The 16348-nt window shown below is 37.1% G+C and overlaps 1 protein-coding gene across 3 annotated transcripts in view; it reads left to right on the plus strand.

Annotated features, from left to right (window-relative positions):
• PITPNM3 (PITPNM family member 3) overlaps positions 1–12690 on the plus strand; it is a 74678-nt gene extending 61988 nt beyond the window's left edge. For all 3 annotated transcript variants that reach the window (XM_035342784.1, XM_035342785.1, XM_035342786.1), the window contains 9 exons: positions 192–386; positions 1117–1265; positions 3422–3538; positions 4578–4694; positions 6926–7074; positions 8934–9083; positions 9938–10121; positions 10507–10635; positions 11035–12690. In XM_035342784.1, coding sequence (XP_035198675.1) covers positions 192–386; positions 1117–1265; positions 3422–3538; positions 4578–4694; positions 6926–7074; positions 8934–9083; positions 9938–10121; positions 10507–10635; positions 11035–11343 — 1499 coding nt within the window. In that variant the 3' untranslated portion in view covers positions 11344–12690. The remainder of the gene's footprint in view (positions 1–191; positions 387–1116; positions 1266–3421; positions 3539–4577; positions 4695–6925; positions 7075–8933; positions 9084–9937; positions 10122–10506; positions 10636–11034) is intronic.
• Positions 12691–16348: the final 3658 nt, after the last annotated feature.

Genomic DNA, 16348 nt, shown 5'->3' on the forward strand with positions numbered 1-16348 from the left:
CTCACTCTGAAAGAGTTTCATCTGTGGTCATTAAAACTGATGTTGTTAAAGAAAATGATCATGAGCGTTATATTTTAAAAATATGTATTTCAGAAATAATTTCAAGGCCATGTTGTTCATCCCATTATTTTTTGTTGGTGATGGTGGCTGTTTTTTTGTTTTGTTTTGTTTTTCATTTGTATGACCTGCAGGTGATGCCATCCAAAACCACAGTGCTCTGTTCCTTGAGAACAGCTCTTTGAACATAACTCTTGCTCAGGAGAGTCCTGAATCTCCAAATGCATCTAATCAACCACAAGGAAAAGAGAGAAAGTTGAGCTTGGCCAGCACAAACAGTGAAAACTCAGGGTCAACAGAGAGCTTGCCATCAGCATACTTCACCAACAGTGAGTGAAGCCTGGTGACGTGTGCTGTCTGATACAGCAAATGCCCTTTCCCTATATCCTTTCTGTGGAAAACTTTATTATGAAAAGGAAAATAACTTATGTGGAAATTGGGAGAGAATGAGAAAAGCCTAAGTTGCTGTGGTTTTAAGTAACACAATTTAACTTCCTTTTTCTGTTTGTAATAATTTGGATAAAGTGAAGTCACAATTCTATATTAAAATGGCACTTGGAAATAGTTATTAAGGGTTTCATACTAACTTGGGTTTAGAAGCATGGTCCAGGCATGAAGAAATATAGATAGATAAGAATTGTTACTCGTAACTGTGCTATAGATCATTATATTCTCCAGTTACAGACTGTAGACACACATCAATATCATATTCATTGTTTGGGAAGCATTTGCAACTCTTACTCTGTAACACGATCAGAAACTTACTGGTCTTTCACTGTACATTTTCCATGGACAAGGAAACAAAGGGAATCATGGTAAGGTAACCTCTGCTTCCCAAAACTTGGAGGGCTGTTTTGACTGCACACATTTAAGGGATTATGCAGTCAGTGAAAACAGTACATTTCTGTTTGATTGATGCCTTTAACAGACTCTAAATGTCAGGATTAAAAAAGCAGAAGATTTTATTTTATCTAGCTTAAACATAGAAACAGCAAGAGATTTGCTAAGATACCTTTTAGAAATGTGATACTTCTTCTTTTCTTTTGTTTTATTTTGTAGTTACTGCAAAGTGGTGGGGAACAAAACGAATTGATTATGCCTTGTATTGTCCAGATGTACTGACAGCATTTCCAACTGTGGCCCTGCCACATCTGTTCCATGCCAGCTACTGGGAATCAACAGATGTTGTGGCATTCATTTTGAGACAGGTCGTTGATCTCTTTCTTTCTCTCTCTACAGCAAATATCCCTCTCAAAATTAGAGGGAATAAGGAAAAATAAGGAGACTGAAACTGAAGTGTATAAGAAAAAACAGTTGCTTAGCAGTCTCTCCTGTAACTGTACTAGTGTGTTTACAGGCATTGTGTGCACTGTCTCCTCAGAAATTATTTCTGAGTCATATGATGAGTCTCTTCTTCCTACTGTTCCAGTATTTAGACAGCAGCTGTGAGTGACCTAGAGTTAATCCATGTTCTGATCTCTAGAGAAAGTAATGAGGCTGAGAAATCTCACCTGGATTGAAAAAAAAAAAATTTAGTTGATTTGATTGTGACCTGCAGGATAAGTGGCCCACCAAGAAACCAAGGTCCCTCCCCTAGAAGCTAGTTACAAGCATTTTAATTTGTATTAACTCAGGAATCAGTGTATTTTTTACATCCAGTGAATGATGAAATGATGTTTTTAATTGATGAAATTCTAAGACTCCTTCAGCCTCTCACCGTCCTTTCAAAGCATCCTTTGGTATATCTAATTACATTCAAAATGTAATAAACTTTGTTTATAACTAGTGTCTCCAAAATCAATGCAAAGCAAAAGCTGTTTATGGGTTTTTCATGAACCATAACAGCCTCCAGAACAGGAATCTTATTTGTTGTTCATCCCAAAGTAGAGAAGTTTCTTCTGGAAGTGTCAGGATGCAGATACCTGTTTTAGTCTCCTGAAGGGTCTTAGATATTTGCATGTAGATGTTTCTGCTCTCCTTCGCGGCTTTATTATAGCTCTTGTCATCTCTTCCTCTCAGGATTTTTTTTTTAACCATGAGTCCATCATAACATTCTTGCAAATCACCTTTCAAATGCCTCCCTAAACGTATTGCTGATACTTTTCTGTCAGCAATCATTCCTGCTTTATTATCCTTGCTTTCTGTTTATCCATATTAAGTTGCAGTGTTTTGTCTTATCTAGCCTTATATGTGCATTCACACAGTTGGAACGTTCCTCTAAAGTGATATGTGAGCTTACAACACTACATAAAGTACTGGTTAATTTCAGCAAATGATGGACATTCTGCCTTGCTGCCTGTTAAGGTTAAGGCTAGTGACTCATAAATGCCCTATAGGCACATATTTCCTATATGTGCCCTCTGGTGAATGGAATTTTTGACAATTTTTTTAAAAAACACACTGGCCTCCCAGCCTTACTCTGATCCATTGCAAGCCAATTGCTTTTCTATGGCTGAATGCAACAGAATTTTACTTGATGGACTTCACATCAGACTGCTTTCAAAGGGATTTCAGGCCACCATTCCAGATGGCACCAGGGCTGGAAAACTTCAGCATAGAAAGCCAACTGTCCAGCTTGATTCATTCTCTGCTAGCATGTGAAAGATAAAGACAAAGCTATTTCTAATTCAAACTGAACTAGCCTCAAGCTGTCCCTGGTCCCATTATGGAAGCTGCAAGACATGTCTTGCTGAAATTTGTAGGTTGGCTCTAATACATGAGTTGAACATGCAGATTTGTTGGTTAAGTGTGTGATACTTAGGTCATAAGGAAATGTAGCTTGCATGATGTGACAGGGTTCTGCATGTTCACAAACTACAGTCCTTTTACCTTCAGATTATACCATGTTGCCAGCCACAAGCCAAATCGCGTTCCTGTTCCCTATTGCAGTGGTGAGTAATAGCCAGAAGGCAATAGGAAACGTTGTCTGGGCCTATGAATAGAAAATCATTACAGATAGAGTCAGGAATCTGACCTCTGCTCAATAAAGGGCATTAACAAGTACTTCCATGGTCTTAAGGAGCCTTAGTGACTTTGCAGACAATGAGGAGAGAGTGTCTCTTGATATCATCCTAATGTTTGTGTGGTTCAGGGAAGGATTTGAATGTAAAACAATGTGCATGCTGTGGTGTGAATGGAAAAGCTGTTTAATAAGGACCTGAGCTTAATCATATAGACAAATAAAATGCTTTCATTCTTTTGTCCAGCACTTAATGTGAACATATGGTCTGTGCATCTTTCTGCTATGCTTGTGCTATATGCTCTGCAGTGTCATTCAGCAGGGGCAGCAGTGTACTTCTTTCCTTGCCAATTACAGGACTCTCCAAGCAACACATGGTTTATTAAAACATTAATATCATTTCAGGTGATGAGGTATGAAAATGTAAATTTCAAGGAGAACAACAGCCTGGATCCAGCAACACTAAGCCCATCTAATCCACGAGAAAAATGGCTACGTAAAAGGACACATGTCAAATTGAGAGTAAGTATAAATCTGAATATCCATGGCAGCTATAGAAATTGGGTTTGGCAGCAAGTTAAATGGAGTGTAATCTCCTAAAATGTGAATTGTACATAACTGAAAACTGTTAACATAATCCAGAGACAAAAAAAAATAACAGTTAGGAAATAGGAACAATTTATTCTTGGTTTATCATTACACATTGGGAGAAAGTGTATTTCTTTAAATAACTAAAGGGCCTTACATTTCAGTTAAGCAAAGAGGTTGTTCTTCTATTTTCTTGTACGATAAATGAATGTGTGACCCAAGAAAACATATTTTATTTCTTTAGATGCCACTTCAATTACAAGTATCAAATAAAGGCTTAAATAATACATAAATAAAATTCATGACTTGAGAAATTTCTTTCAGATGCCACTGAAATCCTGACCTTTTTGTCTTAGCAAAATTACTGTTAATTTTTAGACAATTTTTTAACAAGTTTTTAATGCCGCTGTAAATGCTGATAAGGATTTGTTGTGCTCCAGAGCACAAGTGCATACCAGGGTTAAATATGACAATCAATCAGTAAAAGCTTGTGTCCAGTCTATGCTAAAAATGTATTCTCAGTTTGAAAGATGTGCCAAGTTGCAGATATTCTTCCCATTCAGCAGTTAAAACTTACTTTGAGGAGGATTGCTTATTTTTTAGTGTGAAAAATTTGAGCTACTGAAAATAAGTGAAAGTGCCTCACAAAATGAATGTTTTGCATGTAATTATGTAGATCTATGGCACCACTTGTTCTGAAAGGTAATTGACATTTCCTTTAAAAGTACTCTCTTATTTGGTCATCTGGGGTGTCCTCAACTGAATCTCTATTCAGGAGTGCACCATTAATGGGATGTTGGCCATTCCTGAAAGCCCAGTTTTGAGGGGTACTCTAAGGTGCACTGAGATGTACCTCAAATATACTTGTCTTGGACTGTGTTTCTGTGTTACTGTTCATAACAACACAATAGAGATATAATAGCCTTACTACAAAAGCAAACTCTACCCTTCCCACCTTTTGCTCTCATTTCAGAATGTGACTGCTAATCATCGAGCTAATGACATCATTGCAGTAGAAGACGGTCCTCAGGTACTAGTTGGGCGCTTTATGTATGGGCCTCTGGACATGGTAGCTTTAACAGGTGAAAAGGTAAAATCTGAGTATCCTGTTTCCTTATTTTTCTAAAATAAATGTTTACTAGAAATAGTTGTTGAATGTAATGCACATGTAGTTCATAGTACCAAAGAAAGTCTTACAGTGAGGGGGATTACGTCACTAGTCTCCCACTACTTCAGCAAAAATATGCTGTAAGCACACTCCCTGGATAGCTGACATTTTTCCCAGCTATCATCTTTTTTATGTGATGCTGGCCATTTCCTGTTGTTACTGAAAAGTATGCTGGGCAGCCATTTCTGAATCCATCATCAGTATACACCACCTACTGCACAAAATTAACTTGTTGAGGAAGGACAAAAAAAGAATTTATTAACAGTTGGTAAATCACTAGAAGAAAAATATACATCTTCCTTTAAAGGTAAGACAATTAAATACAGGAATAGTGATGCTATAGGTTAGGTTGCTATTGTTTCTCACATACATGGAAGAGTAAAGATTAGTTGCAGAATTGAAGAAGTAATGTGCCATGGTTGGAACCATCTGTGCTCTTAACGCTGCCTGCAGCAGCGAGGCTTAAAATGAGCAAAGCCAGACATTAAGTGAACTCTTTGTTCATACTCAATAGACTGTAAGAGCTTTTATGGAAATTAGCAGAGCATTGTTGCTGAACTGAGGGTAAAACTGAAGCTTGGAGGCTTCGCTTTGCTTGTTCTGTGGGTAGCCCATGCTGCTAATGTGATGCATTAACCTCATACTGGGTTGAGCATTCAGCTTCCTTCTTTTCAACATTGGGCAGTCTACTTTTAGAGCAATCTGCACTTAAATTATGACTCTGATAACAGCTTTATGTATGATAAATCTCCTTTGTTCTCCATCTCCTTTTGCACTGTTTAGGAAACTGGCTATGGAAAGACCTTTTCCACCTTTTCCTGCCTACCTTTTTTCATGTTACTAAGCAGGAAGTGATATTTCAGGTAGAAAAACCTAAGGATTGTGGTGCTGTGCATTAGAGATGATCCTCTCACTGTTGCAAATGTACTCAGGCTCCTGGCTTCAAAATATTGGAGTTAAGATGTTGGCTGAGTTACATATAAGCTAGATCTATTGCACTCAGCCAGAGTAAAGCTCTTGCTTTTGAGATCAGCATTTACATTCTCACTCTCTGCCTACATCACAATGAAATTATTGCTCTCTTCTTGGTATGTTAAATTTTCAGAGGTAATTGGAAAAAAAAACAAAACAAACTTTAGTAAAAGACAGGAATCTTTCAAAATTGTGTTGTATAATGCATTTGGAAGTCTTGACCAGTGTCTTTGAGTTGATAGTCTAGACTACATCATTCAACTGAATTGCTTCCATGCTAGCAGAGACTTCACTGTAAAATGTTTTCCATTCAGCCTCAACCATAGAGAACTTGAGTGATATCTGTCTAAAAGACAGTTCATATGACAAAGAACTCTTCTACAATCACAAAAGCTATGTCAGCTGCTGCTGTGTGTTGGCTTGAAATACAGGACACAATATCCCGTACCTCTGTCACTGCTGGGCTTCATCAGTTAACTCCGCAAGACTTAAGTGATGTGCTGCTTCTAAGATTCTGTTGCAGTATTCAGCATGCATTGTACTGATACAAATTGAACTGTCATCATGGGTAATGGTTATACTTTTAAGACAATCACTGCTTCAATCTTGTCCCATTGTTTTGTTGTTATTTTGTTGTTTGGCTGTTTTGTGTTTTTTTTTAAATAAATAAATAAATAAATAAATAAAACCTTAAAGCATCCACATCACTTGAATGACTTAAGTTGAAGAAAAACACTGATGAAACCTCTTCAGGGAAAAAAAATCTTGATAATTTGAGGTGTTTAGGCTTTTCATTTGAAAGCAATATTATGATTTGAGAAAAAATTCATCTTTTAATAACCAGCTGATTTTTTTCCCTTTTGTAGGTTTAGTATGCAAAAGCTTAATACACACACACAAGCTGAAATGATCTTTTTTCTAGTTTGATGTTCCTCCTAAAGTCCTGAACTGTATATGCTCTTGACATTGGCAGTGCTAAGATGCATGCTTTAAATGGTGTTAGGAAACATTTCTAATTGGGAGGACCCTCTATGAAGTTTTTATTGAGATTTAGGGTTCCTTGAAACTTCTTTCTTAGCTTTTGGTACAAGACACAATTGGAGATACTAATGGGATTTAGGCTTGGCAGGTCTTGTGTAATAGTAGGCACCCTCTGTGTACCTGCTGTATTGTTTTTGCAGGTTGATATCTTCATAATGACTGAGCCATCTTCGGGTAGATGGGTGTACTTTGACACAGAGATATCCAACAGCAGTGGCCGTATATCCTACAGCATACCCAAACAAAAGAGATTGAGAGTTGGTGTGTATCCCATCAAAATGGTGGTCAGGTAATAACTCTAAGCTGGAACTACAGGTGTGATGGGCTCTTGTGATCAGGAAGACATCGACATGTATAAGATTGAAGTGTGTATAGAGGGGAATTTGGTCAGTTCTATATTATACAAAAGATTTCTGTGTGGCCTTAGGCAGATAATTTAATTTCTTTGTGCCTCAGCTGTCCAGTGAAAAATTTAATTGTTTTTCTTGGTCTTCTTGCTGTGTTACCAGTTTAGATTTGAAGCAGTGATCATCTGTTTACTGGCCAGCTTACAGGTGTCCAGCCCAATGGGTCTTATGAATCCTTTCTGCAACACAAAACTTCAACATAATTCAATTTAGTGCAAAATAAGATGACTGAATGACTAATCAGTTTTCTTATGGCAAGAGTGTATGATTTGAGTTATGTCAGAGCTTCTTCACGGGGGAAAAGATTGCTGAAGGGTATGGCTTCATGTTCTTCAAACCAATAAGAAGCTTTTATTGTTGAAATTAACAGAAGAATATGTACTGTCTTATTCTCAGCCAGCAATTTCTGTGTTGATAGCAGGCTAATTGAAAGAGTCACTTTAATTCTGTACGTAAGAACATGTTTATTCTAAACTGGGGGGAAAAAAGTATCTCAGAGTAACATTTTATTGAAGTCAACTCTACTGGTTTTCCTGTATTTGAAAAAAACACTATGTTTAACGTATAAAAAGTGAAAATGTGTGAAATAAGATCTGTTGGCATAGGTGCAAGACTAGGGTACCTGTGCTTTTAATTATTCTGATGTTTAATGCCTATGCTGAATTTAAATAAATAAATAACATTAATTTAATACTGCACTTAGAATTAAATCACATACCCAAGTAGCAAATAGCTTTCTTTGAGTCTCTACTTTGGAGGTACAATCAGAGTATTAAGTTGAAACATGAATTCAGTTGAAAAAGAACATGACATTATCCACCCATTAATCAAGTCTAAAGTCAATTTACAGTCTTGTGTAGTGCTAATGGAGGAAGAAATATTTTACTTCAATGCAGTATAACAAGCCATCAATTTATGAAAAGACAGTTACATGAACACAAATTAAGGTGTACTGGGAAGCTAAGTTCCCATGGGCATTTAGACTTCAGGAATGAGTTTCAGTCAGGAATGAGAGTTGTCCTGTCGTTGCCTGTTAAGCTGTAATGTAATGTGCACATATTTTAAGAATCTTCATCATCATATATAAATTTCTATATCATACAGTGATCATATTTTTAAAGGAAGGACAATGTGGTCTTCAGATTACATTTTTTTAAGGACCATGATATCGTGGAATGATAAGAGTTTGGATCACTTTGTGCTTTATTAGAGTCCAGACCTCTTGGGGAGGTCATCATGAACAGAAGATGGTATGGCATCTCACATGCCTTTCTATATGAAAAGCCATCTGCAATTGCATTTTTTTTTTTTGGTTTGATTTTGTTTAGGGGTCGGTTATTTTTGGTTTGTTTTACTTTTCTGGATTGGCATTTCCTTTGTAATTTGCAGTGATAGAGAGATGAGTAATGCTAATATTATTCTAATGTTTATTTAGTGGAGAAAAGCTGATAGTTATAAGCAGAAATGCCAATAAAAGGTACATATCAGTTCTTCCTTTGTAATTTCTGAGAATTTGCCAGTAATTGTAGACTGATTTCTTATTAAAGTCAGCTTCCAAATTTCTTTTTGGAAGCAATTTCCTAAAAGTTTAGGTTTTAATTGCCCCGCATAGGACTAAAATCAGAATACCTACTTAACAGAGTTATTTGAAACTGCAGATCTAGACAGTCCTTAACTAGAATGTGCAGAAAATATTCTCACGCTATGCTTGTAAAAAGTATTTATTCCTTTGGCTCTCCAGAGGGGACCAGAGCAGTGCCACAAGCTATCTGACAGTGCTTCCCCGAGGAATGGAATGTGTTGTGTTCAGCATTGATGGTTCATTTGCAGCAAGTGTTTCAATTATGGGAAGTGACCCCAAAGTCCGAGCTGGAGCTGTTGATGTTGTCAGGTAAGTGAAGTTTGCTTCGCTTTCTCAATCTCTGACTTTTCTGTTTGAACACAATAGGAGGGAACAGGACAGAATATATAATTTTTTAAACTAAATATGCAAAAAACCTTTAAAGGCTAGAATGCTTTGCAGGTATGTTTCTGTATTTGCTTGGACAACAGGCCTGCCTGATTTTCAGAGGAAACTTAGAATGCTATGGTTTACTTGGAAATTTGTAGTTTAAGTTGGATAAAGATTGAAAATTGCATATTCAAACAAACATGGTGTTAAAATGTGAGTAATTAATAATGATTCCAATTGTTACTGTGGTTAGCAACGAGTGTATTCTGTGTTTCACTAACTTCAAGTAAGGACATACTTCTGCTCCAGAAATACCAAGTGCCATGAGCATAGGAGTGTTTTCTGGATGAAAAGACAGGATGCTTTTAATCATTCTTGCAAGTCTGTTAACACTGCACTGGGTGAGGAAATACAACTCACATTTTGGAATGCAGAGATGCCAGTTTTCAAGGATTTTCCATTCCCTTAATTTGAAATGACAGAATCTCGCAATACATTTCAAAGGTAGCAGGACTTGAGGTACAGCAAAGGGACTATTCTAAATATGTTTTTAAATAGCTATTATGTTTTACATAACATACTGTATGAGACTATCACTTGCTTTATTCCATCTCCCTCAAGATGTAGAGATAATTGCATAATTTCTCACTAGGAGCAGACAGGGTGCTTTCTACCTGTTCAAGGGTCATGTCTGATTTCTAACTGGGTCCATGCTAAGCAAAGAAGTACTAACCTGTCTTTTGGGCATTATTTCTTTTTCTGCATCTCTGTAATGTATCTGTTGTTTCTGACAGACATTGGCAGGACCTGGGATATCTGATTATCTATATTACTGGCCGTCCAGATATGCAAAAGCAGCGTGTGGTTTCATGGTTGTCTCAACACAACTTCCCACAAGGAATGATCTTCTTCTCTGATGGACTTGTTCATGACCCATTGCGACAAAAGACTATTTTTCTACGGAATCTCATGCAAGAGGTACTAGAAAGCAGTTTATATCTTTAAAACCTTTTTCTAGAGAATGTCACAGACTGAACAGTAAATTCTACTGGCCATTATAAAGTATTTTTGCCATTCCTCCTTTCTTTTATTGCTTTTCAAAGAGTAGGGAATGCTAAATAAAATATCCAAAGGTACCTCCTGGCATATGGTATTACAAATAAATCGATGAACTACTTATTCTTTCCTATCTGCATATTTGTAATTCTGCTGGCATGCAGGCAAATAGATTTAGCTGTGTGTGGTTTACAGCATTGTTAACAGTGAGTTTATCTGCTGCTTCAATGCAAAACAAGTGCCGTCCTTGTAGTGCATGCTGTTCAATAGTCAGAGCATTTACTTTGGAAGTAATGTTTTTTTTCAGTGCCACATCAAAATCTGTGCTGCATATGGTTCCATGAAAGATATTTCTGTTTACAATGTCTTGGCTCTGTCGCCGTCTCAGATCTACATAGTTGGACGATCAACAAAGAAATACCAGGCACAGTGTCAAGTAAGTAACTGTTGCTGCTCAACCAGGAAGTCCTTGGGAGGAGTAAGGAAATGCATGTTTGTGAATGTATGCATGCACACACATGTGCACACACACGCAAGATAAAGAGCAGAGACAGTCTTTCAGAGAAAGAAGGACATTTTTGGTCTCAGATGAGGCATTTTCTCGCTGAGTGAATCATAAAGAGAATTTAATAGTCACAGGTTGTATCTGCAAGTGCATGCTTTGCATATTGATGAGCAACAAAATGGAACAATTCACTGAAATTAAAAGGGAGAGGAGACATTAATTCTTTTATATATATCTAATTAAATTGCCAAATATATGAACTGAACTCATAGAGCTCATAGGTTGAGGCAGCAGTAAATTATCACTCTCTTTCTTTCCTTCCTGTTTCAGTTCCTCAGTGAGGGTTACGCAGCCCACTTGGCCTCGCTGGAGTTCAGTCTTCATTCACGACCCAAAAAGAACAACTCTCGGATGATCTTGAGAAAAGGCAGCTTTGGCCTTCACTCCCAACCTGAGTTTTTGCGCAAGAGAAACCATCTCCGCAGGACTATGTCTGTGCAGCAACCTGACCCACCTTCTTCAAACCCCAAACCAGAGCGTGCCCAGAGTCAGCCCGAATCAGACAAAGATCATGACAGACACTTGCCCTCCATAGCTTGGGTTAGAGGTGGAGTTCACAAATTTGAATCTGTCCCCTAGGAAGCCTGGGGATGTAGATCTTGGATGCCATCCCCTTAAACTTGTAATCATGCCTCAAAGATAATATTTAGGCAGCTTCAAACTAGAAAATGTAGAGGGGAACCTGTACCTCAGAGTCATTCCTGCTCTAGATGCCTTCTTATACCAACTAGGGAACTTGCAGTTCGTTCCTCTTGACATGTTTATTGGGAAATTTTAAAACAATCTAAAACTATCGGAAGTGCTTAAAACATCAAAGCAACAGGAAAAAAAATTTTTGGTTATTTTGTACAGTACATACAATAAAATGTGCAATAAGAGAAAAATCTGCAACAAGCTGTTTTTTATTCAAAAGAAGGATTGTGGTAGCAGCTAACTAGCTGCACCCAAAGCAGTATAAACAGTAGGTCCCATTGGTTACAGGGAAAGTTTGCACTTTAACCATTAGTTTTATCTGCTGCCACTTCACTTTCGATAAAGAGATATATTTGCAAGGGAAGAGGAAGAGGGAATACAATAATGGGTGATTAGAATTTGTACAGCAAGAGGCTTGTTGGGTGCCTTTAACCCAAGATATCCTTTCAGCTTACATTGTTGGTCAACGGACTCAGATATAGGCATGTTGTCTGAAGTGCTGTAATTTGGAGAACTCCACCTATGAACCAAATCATAAATGCTTCGTGTTAGAAATAAATGTCTATGCCACGGTTTGAAGTAGTTAGTGTTGCTGTATACAAAGTGATGTGCAAGTGTACAAAAATCACATTGTTTTGTTGAACTTGGTGACTGTGCAAAATGTGTTAACTACTGTGAGTAAGGACATGCCTCCAACCATCTAAGTCTGAAACACAGATCCTAAGATGGTAACCTAAAGGCAACTTTTTTACTAAGGGATCTGCAAACTTCAGAGCAATCAATTTTTCCATTATTCTAACTAGAAACTTTAAACTGGAGGAGGAAAAAGTGATAAATGCTAATGGAATTCCTGGGAGTAAATTATTTACTTTCTCATGCTTTACAGCAACTGCTGTGCTAAGACAATCTGTAGCAGTCAGAATTACAGCCTATGAGCTTCAAAGAATGGAGATGACAAATTACAGGTGCCAAGTAGACATTTTCCTACTGATTTAAATTTATCTCAGATCTCTCAATGAACTTATTAAAAGTAAAAATGTGTGAAGTTTTCTCTAGGTGATAATATTTCTGAACTAAACGTTGCAATTAGTTTAACGTAGCTGCAGTTTGCAGCTTCTTTATGCAACTATTTCCACCAAACTATAAATTTACCATGAGAACTTCCATGATAGAACTGATGCATGTTTCAAAACCTGTAATGAAGTTGCTAGTGCACTTTTTTTTTTTCTCCTTGACCCTGAGGAAACTGGAAGTCAGTAGGGGGATTTGGTTTCTCTGCAACACACACACTTTTGTGGAGTTGGCAGTTGTCATCCCCACCCTTTTACTTTCAGGTTGTCGTAGTCTATAGCTGGAACAGAAAGAAGCCTGTTGATTAATGATTTCAAAGTTACTATGTAAAACAATAAAGGAATGCAATAGAAAAGTATTCTGATGGTGCAGAAGGAAACCTAATAACTTCCTGTTAACATAAAAGTTTCAGTGTGCTTTTTGAAGGGCCTAGTAATGTGGCTTTTGTCCTAAAAGGCAGCAAAGTAGCTTATAAATGAAAGTTTGGGGTTTTCTTTCTTTCTTTCTTTCTTGGTTTTAAGCTTTTCACTTATCAAGATTGTCAGTTACCTATTTCAAACTTCCTGAAAGATCTCTGGCACATCAGAAAGTTGTTCTTTTATAATGCTTCCTATAAGGGAAGGAGTAATCTTTGCTGAAGATTTAGGAAAGCTATGAGAAGTTTGGTAGCTCACATTCATTAGGTAACTACAATACAAGGGCTGGGGTTGTTATGCTCTGTTGGCAAGTCAGCCAGCTACAAAAGCTAAATGAAAGATCTCCACAAACTACATTGAAGCAGTCTTCAGCTTTACAAATGCTTTCCCAGTAGTGTCACACCTAGCTCTTTAACCCACAAATTTAGAGTAGTTTTCAGTGTTCAGTCTTGACCCAATGTGTCTTTTATATACTGATTGTTGTCCATTTCTTTTCCTGTCCTATGCACCTAGGAGGAGGTTGCACAAGTTAACACCAGACAGCAGGCTCCATGTCCCTCCAGTCAGTTCAGTGCTATCGTAGGTACCAGAGCTGACAAGATGTTAGAGCAGTGAAGGCTACTTAGCATAATGATGAAATTCTTTCCTGCTGCTGGTCTAGGAAAGAAAAAATCAGGTAGCAAAGAAAGATGCATATCTCTTTATATCTGTGCTCCCTTCCTATGAAATGTATCTTGCTCTAACAGGTACCAACAAAAAAAGATGTCCTGAATACATCCTCTGAAAAGACTAGCCACAGTAGCTCTGTCTCTGAACAGTAAATTGATACTGTAGAGCAGTCTTTATTTATTAGTCCCAGGGGACTGCCTTCTTTTTTCATATTGCACAATGACTGACAGGAAGTTTTGGCTCTTGCCAGAGGAAGACAATAGAATATAGTTATTTCACACATGCTCCTGGTTGTTGTTTTTAAATAGGTGAGGTAGGGAATCCAAAGATGGTGGCATTCACAAGACAAATTTGAAATTTATGTAAGGGACCTAAAGGCAACATTGACTGCAAAATTTGAAGTTATTGTTTAAAGGAACTGGGTGTTGAGTACCATGTCTTCTCAGAGTAATAACTGTGCCTGCTCTAGAGTTCAAAGCTAATGTTACTTGAGCTGTCTACCTCTACCAGCCAGAGACTCCAAAACCTATTTTTTGATTTAAGTTGCTAAGACCTACTTCCTTTCAAAAGGGAGATCTGTGTGTAATTCTGTGGTTGTCTTTAAAGGACTTACGATTCTGAACACAAGGTTGGAGAAATCTCCTAGGTTATTGAAGTTTGTTTTACTCTTGCTAACACAATGGCATGTTGCAGGGGACCATGTCATGAAAGCGCTCTCTTTGTGTATTTCTGTTAATTTCTGGGTCACATTTACAGTAGTCATTGTGTTGGCTTCCCATAAGAATATTATGAACTAAAAGTACAGCTTCTCATAAGAATATTATGAACTAGAAGTAGTAAAACAAATGCTATTGTATGCTTGATTTAGTGGTAACAATTTCATACTCTCTACACATCATACTGAAATTAAGCTGAAAACATTTTCCCCAACTTCATTTCCTATAAGGGTTTATGTGGCCCTCACATAATACCAGCACTACTTATTGTCCAGGGATAGAGTGGTTTATCTCCTGAACACATGCCTCCAACTGAACCCCCTGTCCCCCTTTTCTCCCCAGTCATTAGAAACACTAGTTTTACAGCATAACTTTTCAGTGTTTTCTCTTGAAACACTGCCTTCTGATCAGTCTTAGTTTTATACTTTGTCCCCATGAAACTGCATGGAATAGTACATTGGCATTCCCTTTGCAATTGCCCTTCAGTCTCACTTCTGCTTTCACAGTGGAATTATCAGTCCTCTTCAGTAGGCCATTCACTGAGATTGAATTGGAATCTGCAGTCCTTTTTAATTTTCTGATTACTGAGCCTCATTGCTTCATTCTCTGTACAGTCAGCATTTTCTTAAATCTTACAGGCTGTGTAAGTTGTTGAGGCATACACAGAAGGGAAATGTTCAGAGAAGCTGTGGTATTACAGGTGTCCAAGGAACACAAGCTAGACCCATCAATAGTTTTCAACACATATAGTGTCTCCAGTATATAATAGAGAAGCACTTAATCTTTTGATCAACTTAGTAGAGGAGGCAGAAGCGAAACATAAAACAAAAAGCTGTTATTCCATTTATTCAATTGGGTTCTGAAGCAGCAGAAGTCAGCACAGTACAAAGTAGACCACACCTGGAAGCACTTCCTTCTTTGCCCTGTTCATATATATCCATTTTTAAATTACTGTATTCTGAGAAAAAAAAAAAAAAAAAAAAAAAAAGAGATTAATAGCAGTTTTAGACTTACCTGAGAGATATTGTGAAAACACAACTTCACACTGTGTTGTATTTTGTACGTATGTAGCTATTGAAAGCCAACCTAATTGAAGTTCTGCTTTCAAAGCAGATTTGTAAGCTTTTTTTTTTTTCAAACAATGGCTGTTTATTCAGTTAAAAAATGTATCTGAGTACACTAGTGCGCTTCAAACAGATTCTTGCTTGACTAAAGTATGCCTATTTAGTTTTGTGGCATGGTTTATATCTATTTCTGCATAAAATTTTGTTAAGTGTAAAATTGACATGGCATTAACTATTCCTCTTGTTCCTTGGGGTTCATGAAAGCTGCCATTTTGATTTGGTTGGATGAAAATAGTCTTAATTCTTAGAGTGCTTCTCCTTAGCCTTTACTGCTTAGGGAAGTCATTTCTAAACAAAGGTAAAACTTTTCACTTGTTATGTAGAAGTGCAGCTACCAGTAAACCACAGAGAAAGACATTTGACACACCTTAATCTAATATTAAAATCCAGTGACATTTATCTTGAAGGTCCACCATTCTGCAAAATATCCTGGTTGCCTTTCTTAGTGAACAAGTTGTCCTATTTACACATTACAGGCTTTAGGCCAGAGCATGGCTGTGAATTTAAGCAAATACCCAGTAGTTATTTCACATGTTAGTATGTATTTCACAGCATAAATTTAGAAAGAAAAAGTGAAATTTGTCCTTTCGTATTGTTTAATTTCTTAAATTTGTTAAAAACTTTAAACATTTTAATTATACCTGAAAACAACAGGTATTTTCAGCTTTATAAATTTTTAACTGCAACAATTGTTACTGAGCAAATACGATTTTCCCCATTTTCCCCCTTTTGCAGCAGAGAAGGTAAGTATGTTATAAAAGTGCTAGACAGTTCAAGTGTGGGCCCTTTTGTAATAATCTGATTGTTTTAATAATGAAGAGGAGATGATACAATATAGTTTCAATTTTTTCTGATTAGAGTTTGAAATGTGGGATCTAAAATCAGGACTTCTGTA

Source organism: Oxyura jamaicensis, chromosome 19 (assembly GCF_011077185.1).
Source record: "Oxyura jamaicensis isolate SHBP4307 breed ruddy duck chromosome 19, BPBGC_Ojam_1.0, whole genome shotgun sequence".
NCBI classification, from domain to species: Eukaryota; Metazoa; Chordata; class Aves; order Anseriformes; family Anatidae; genus Oxyura; species Oxyura jamaicensis.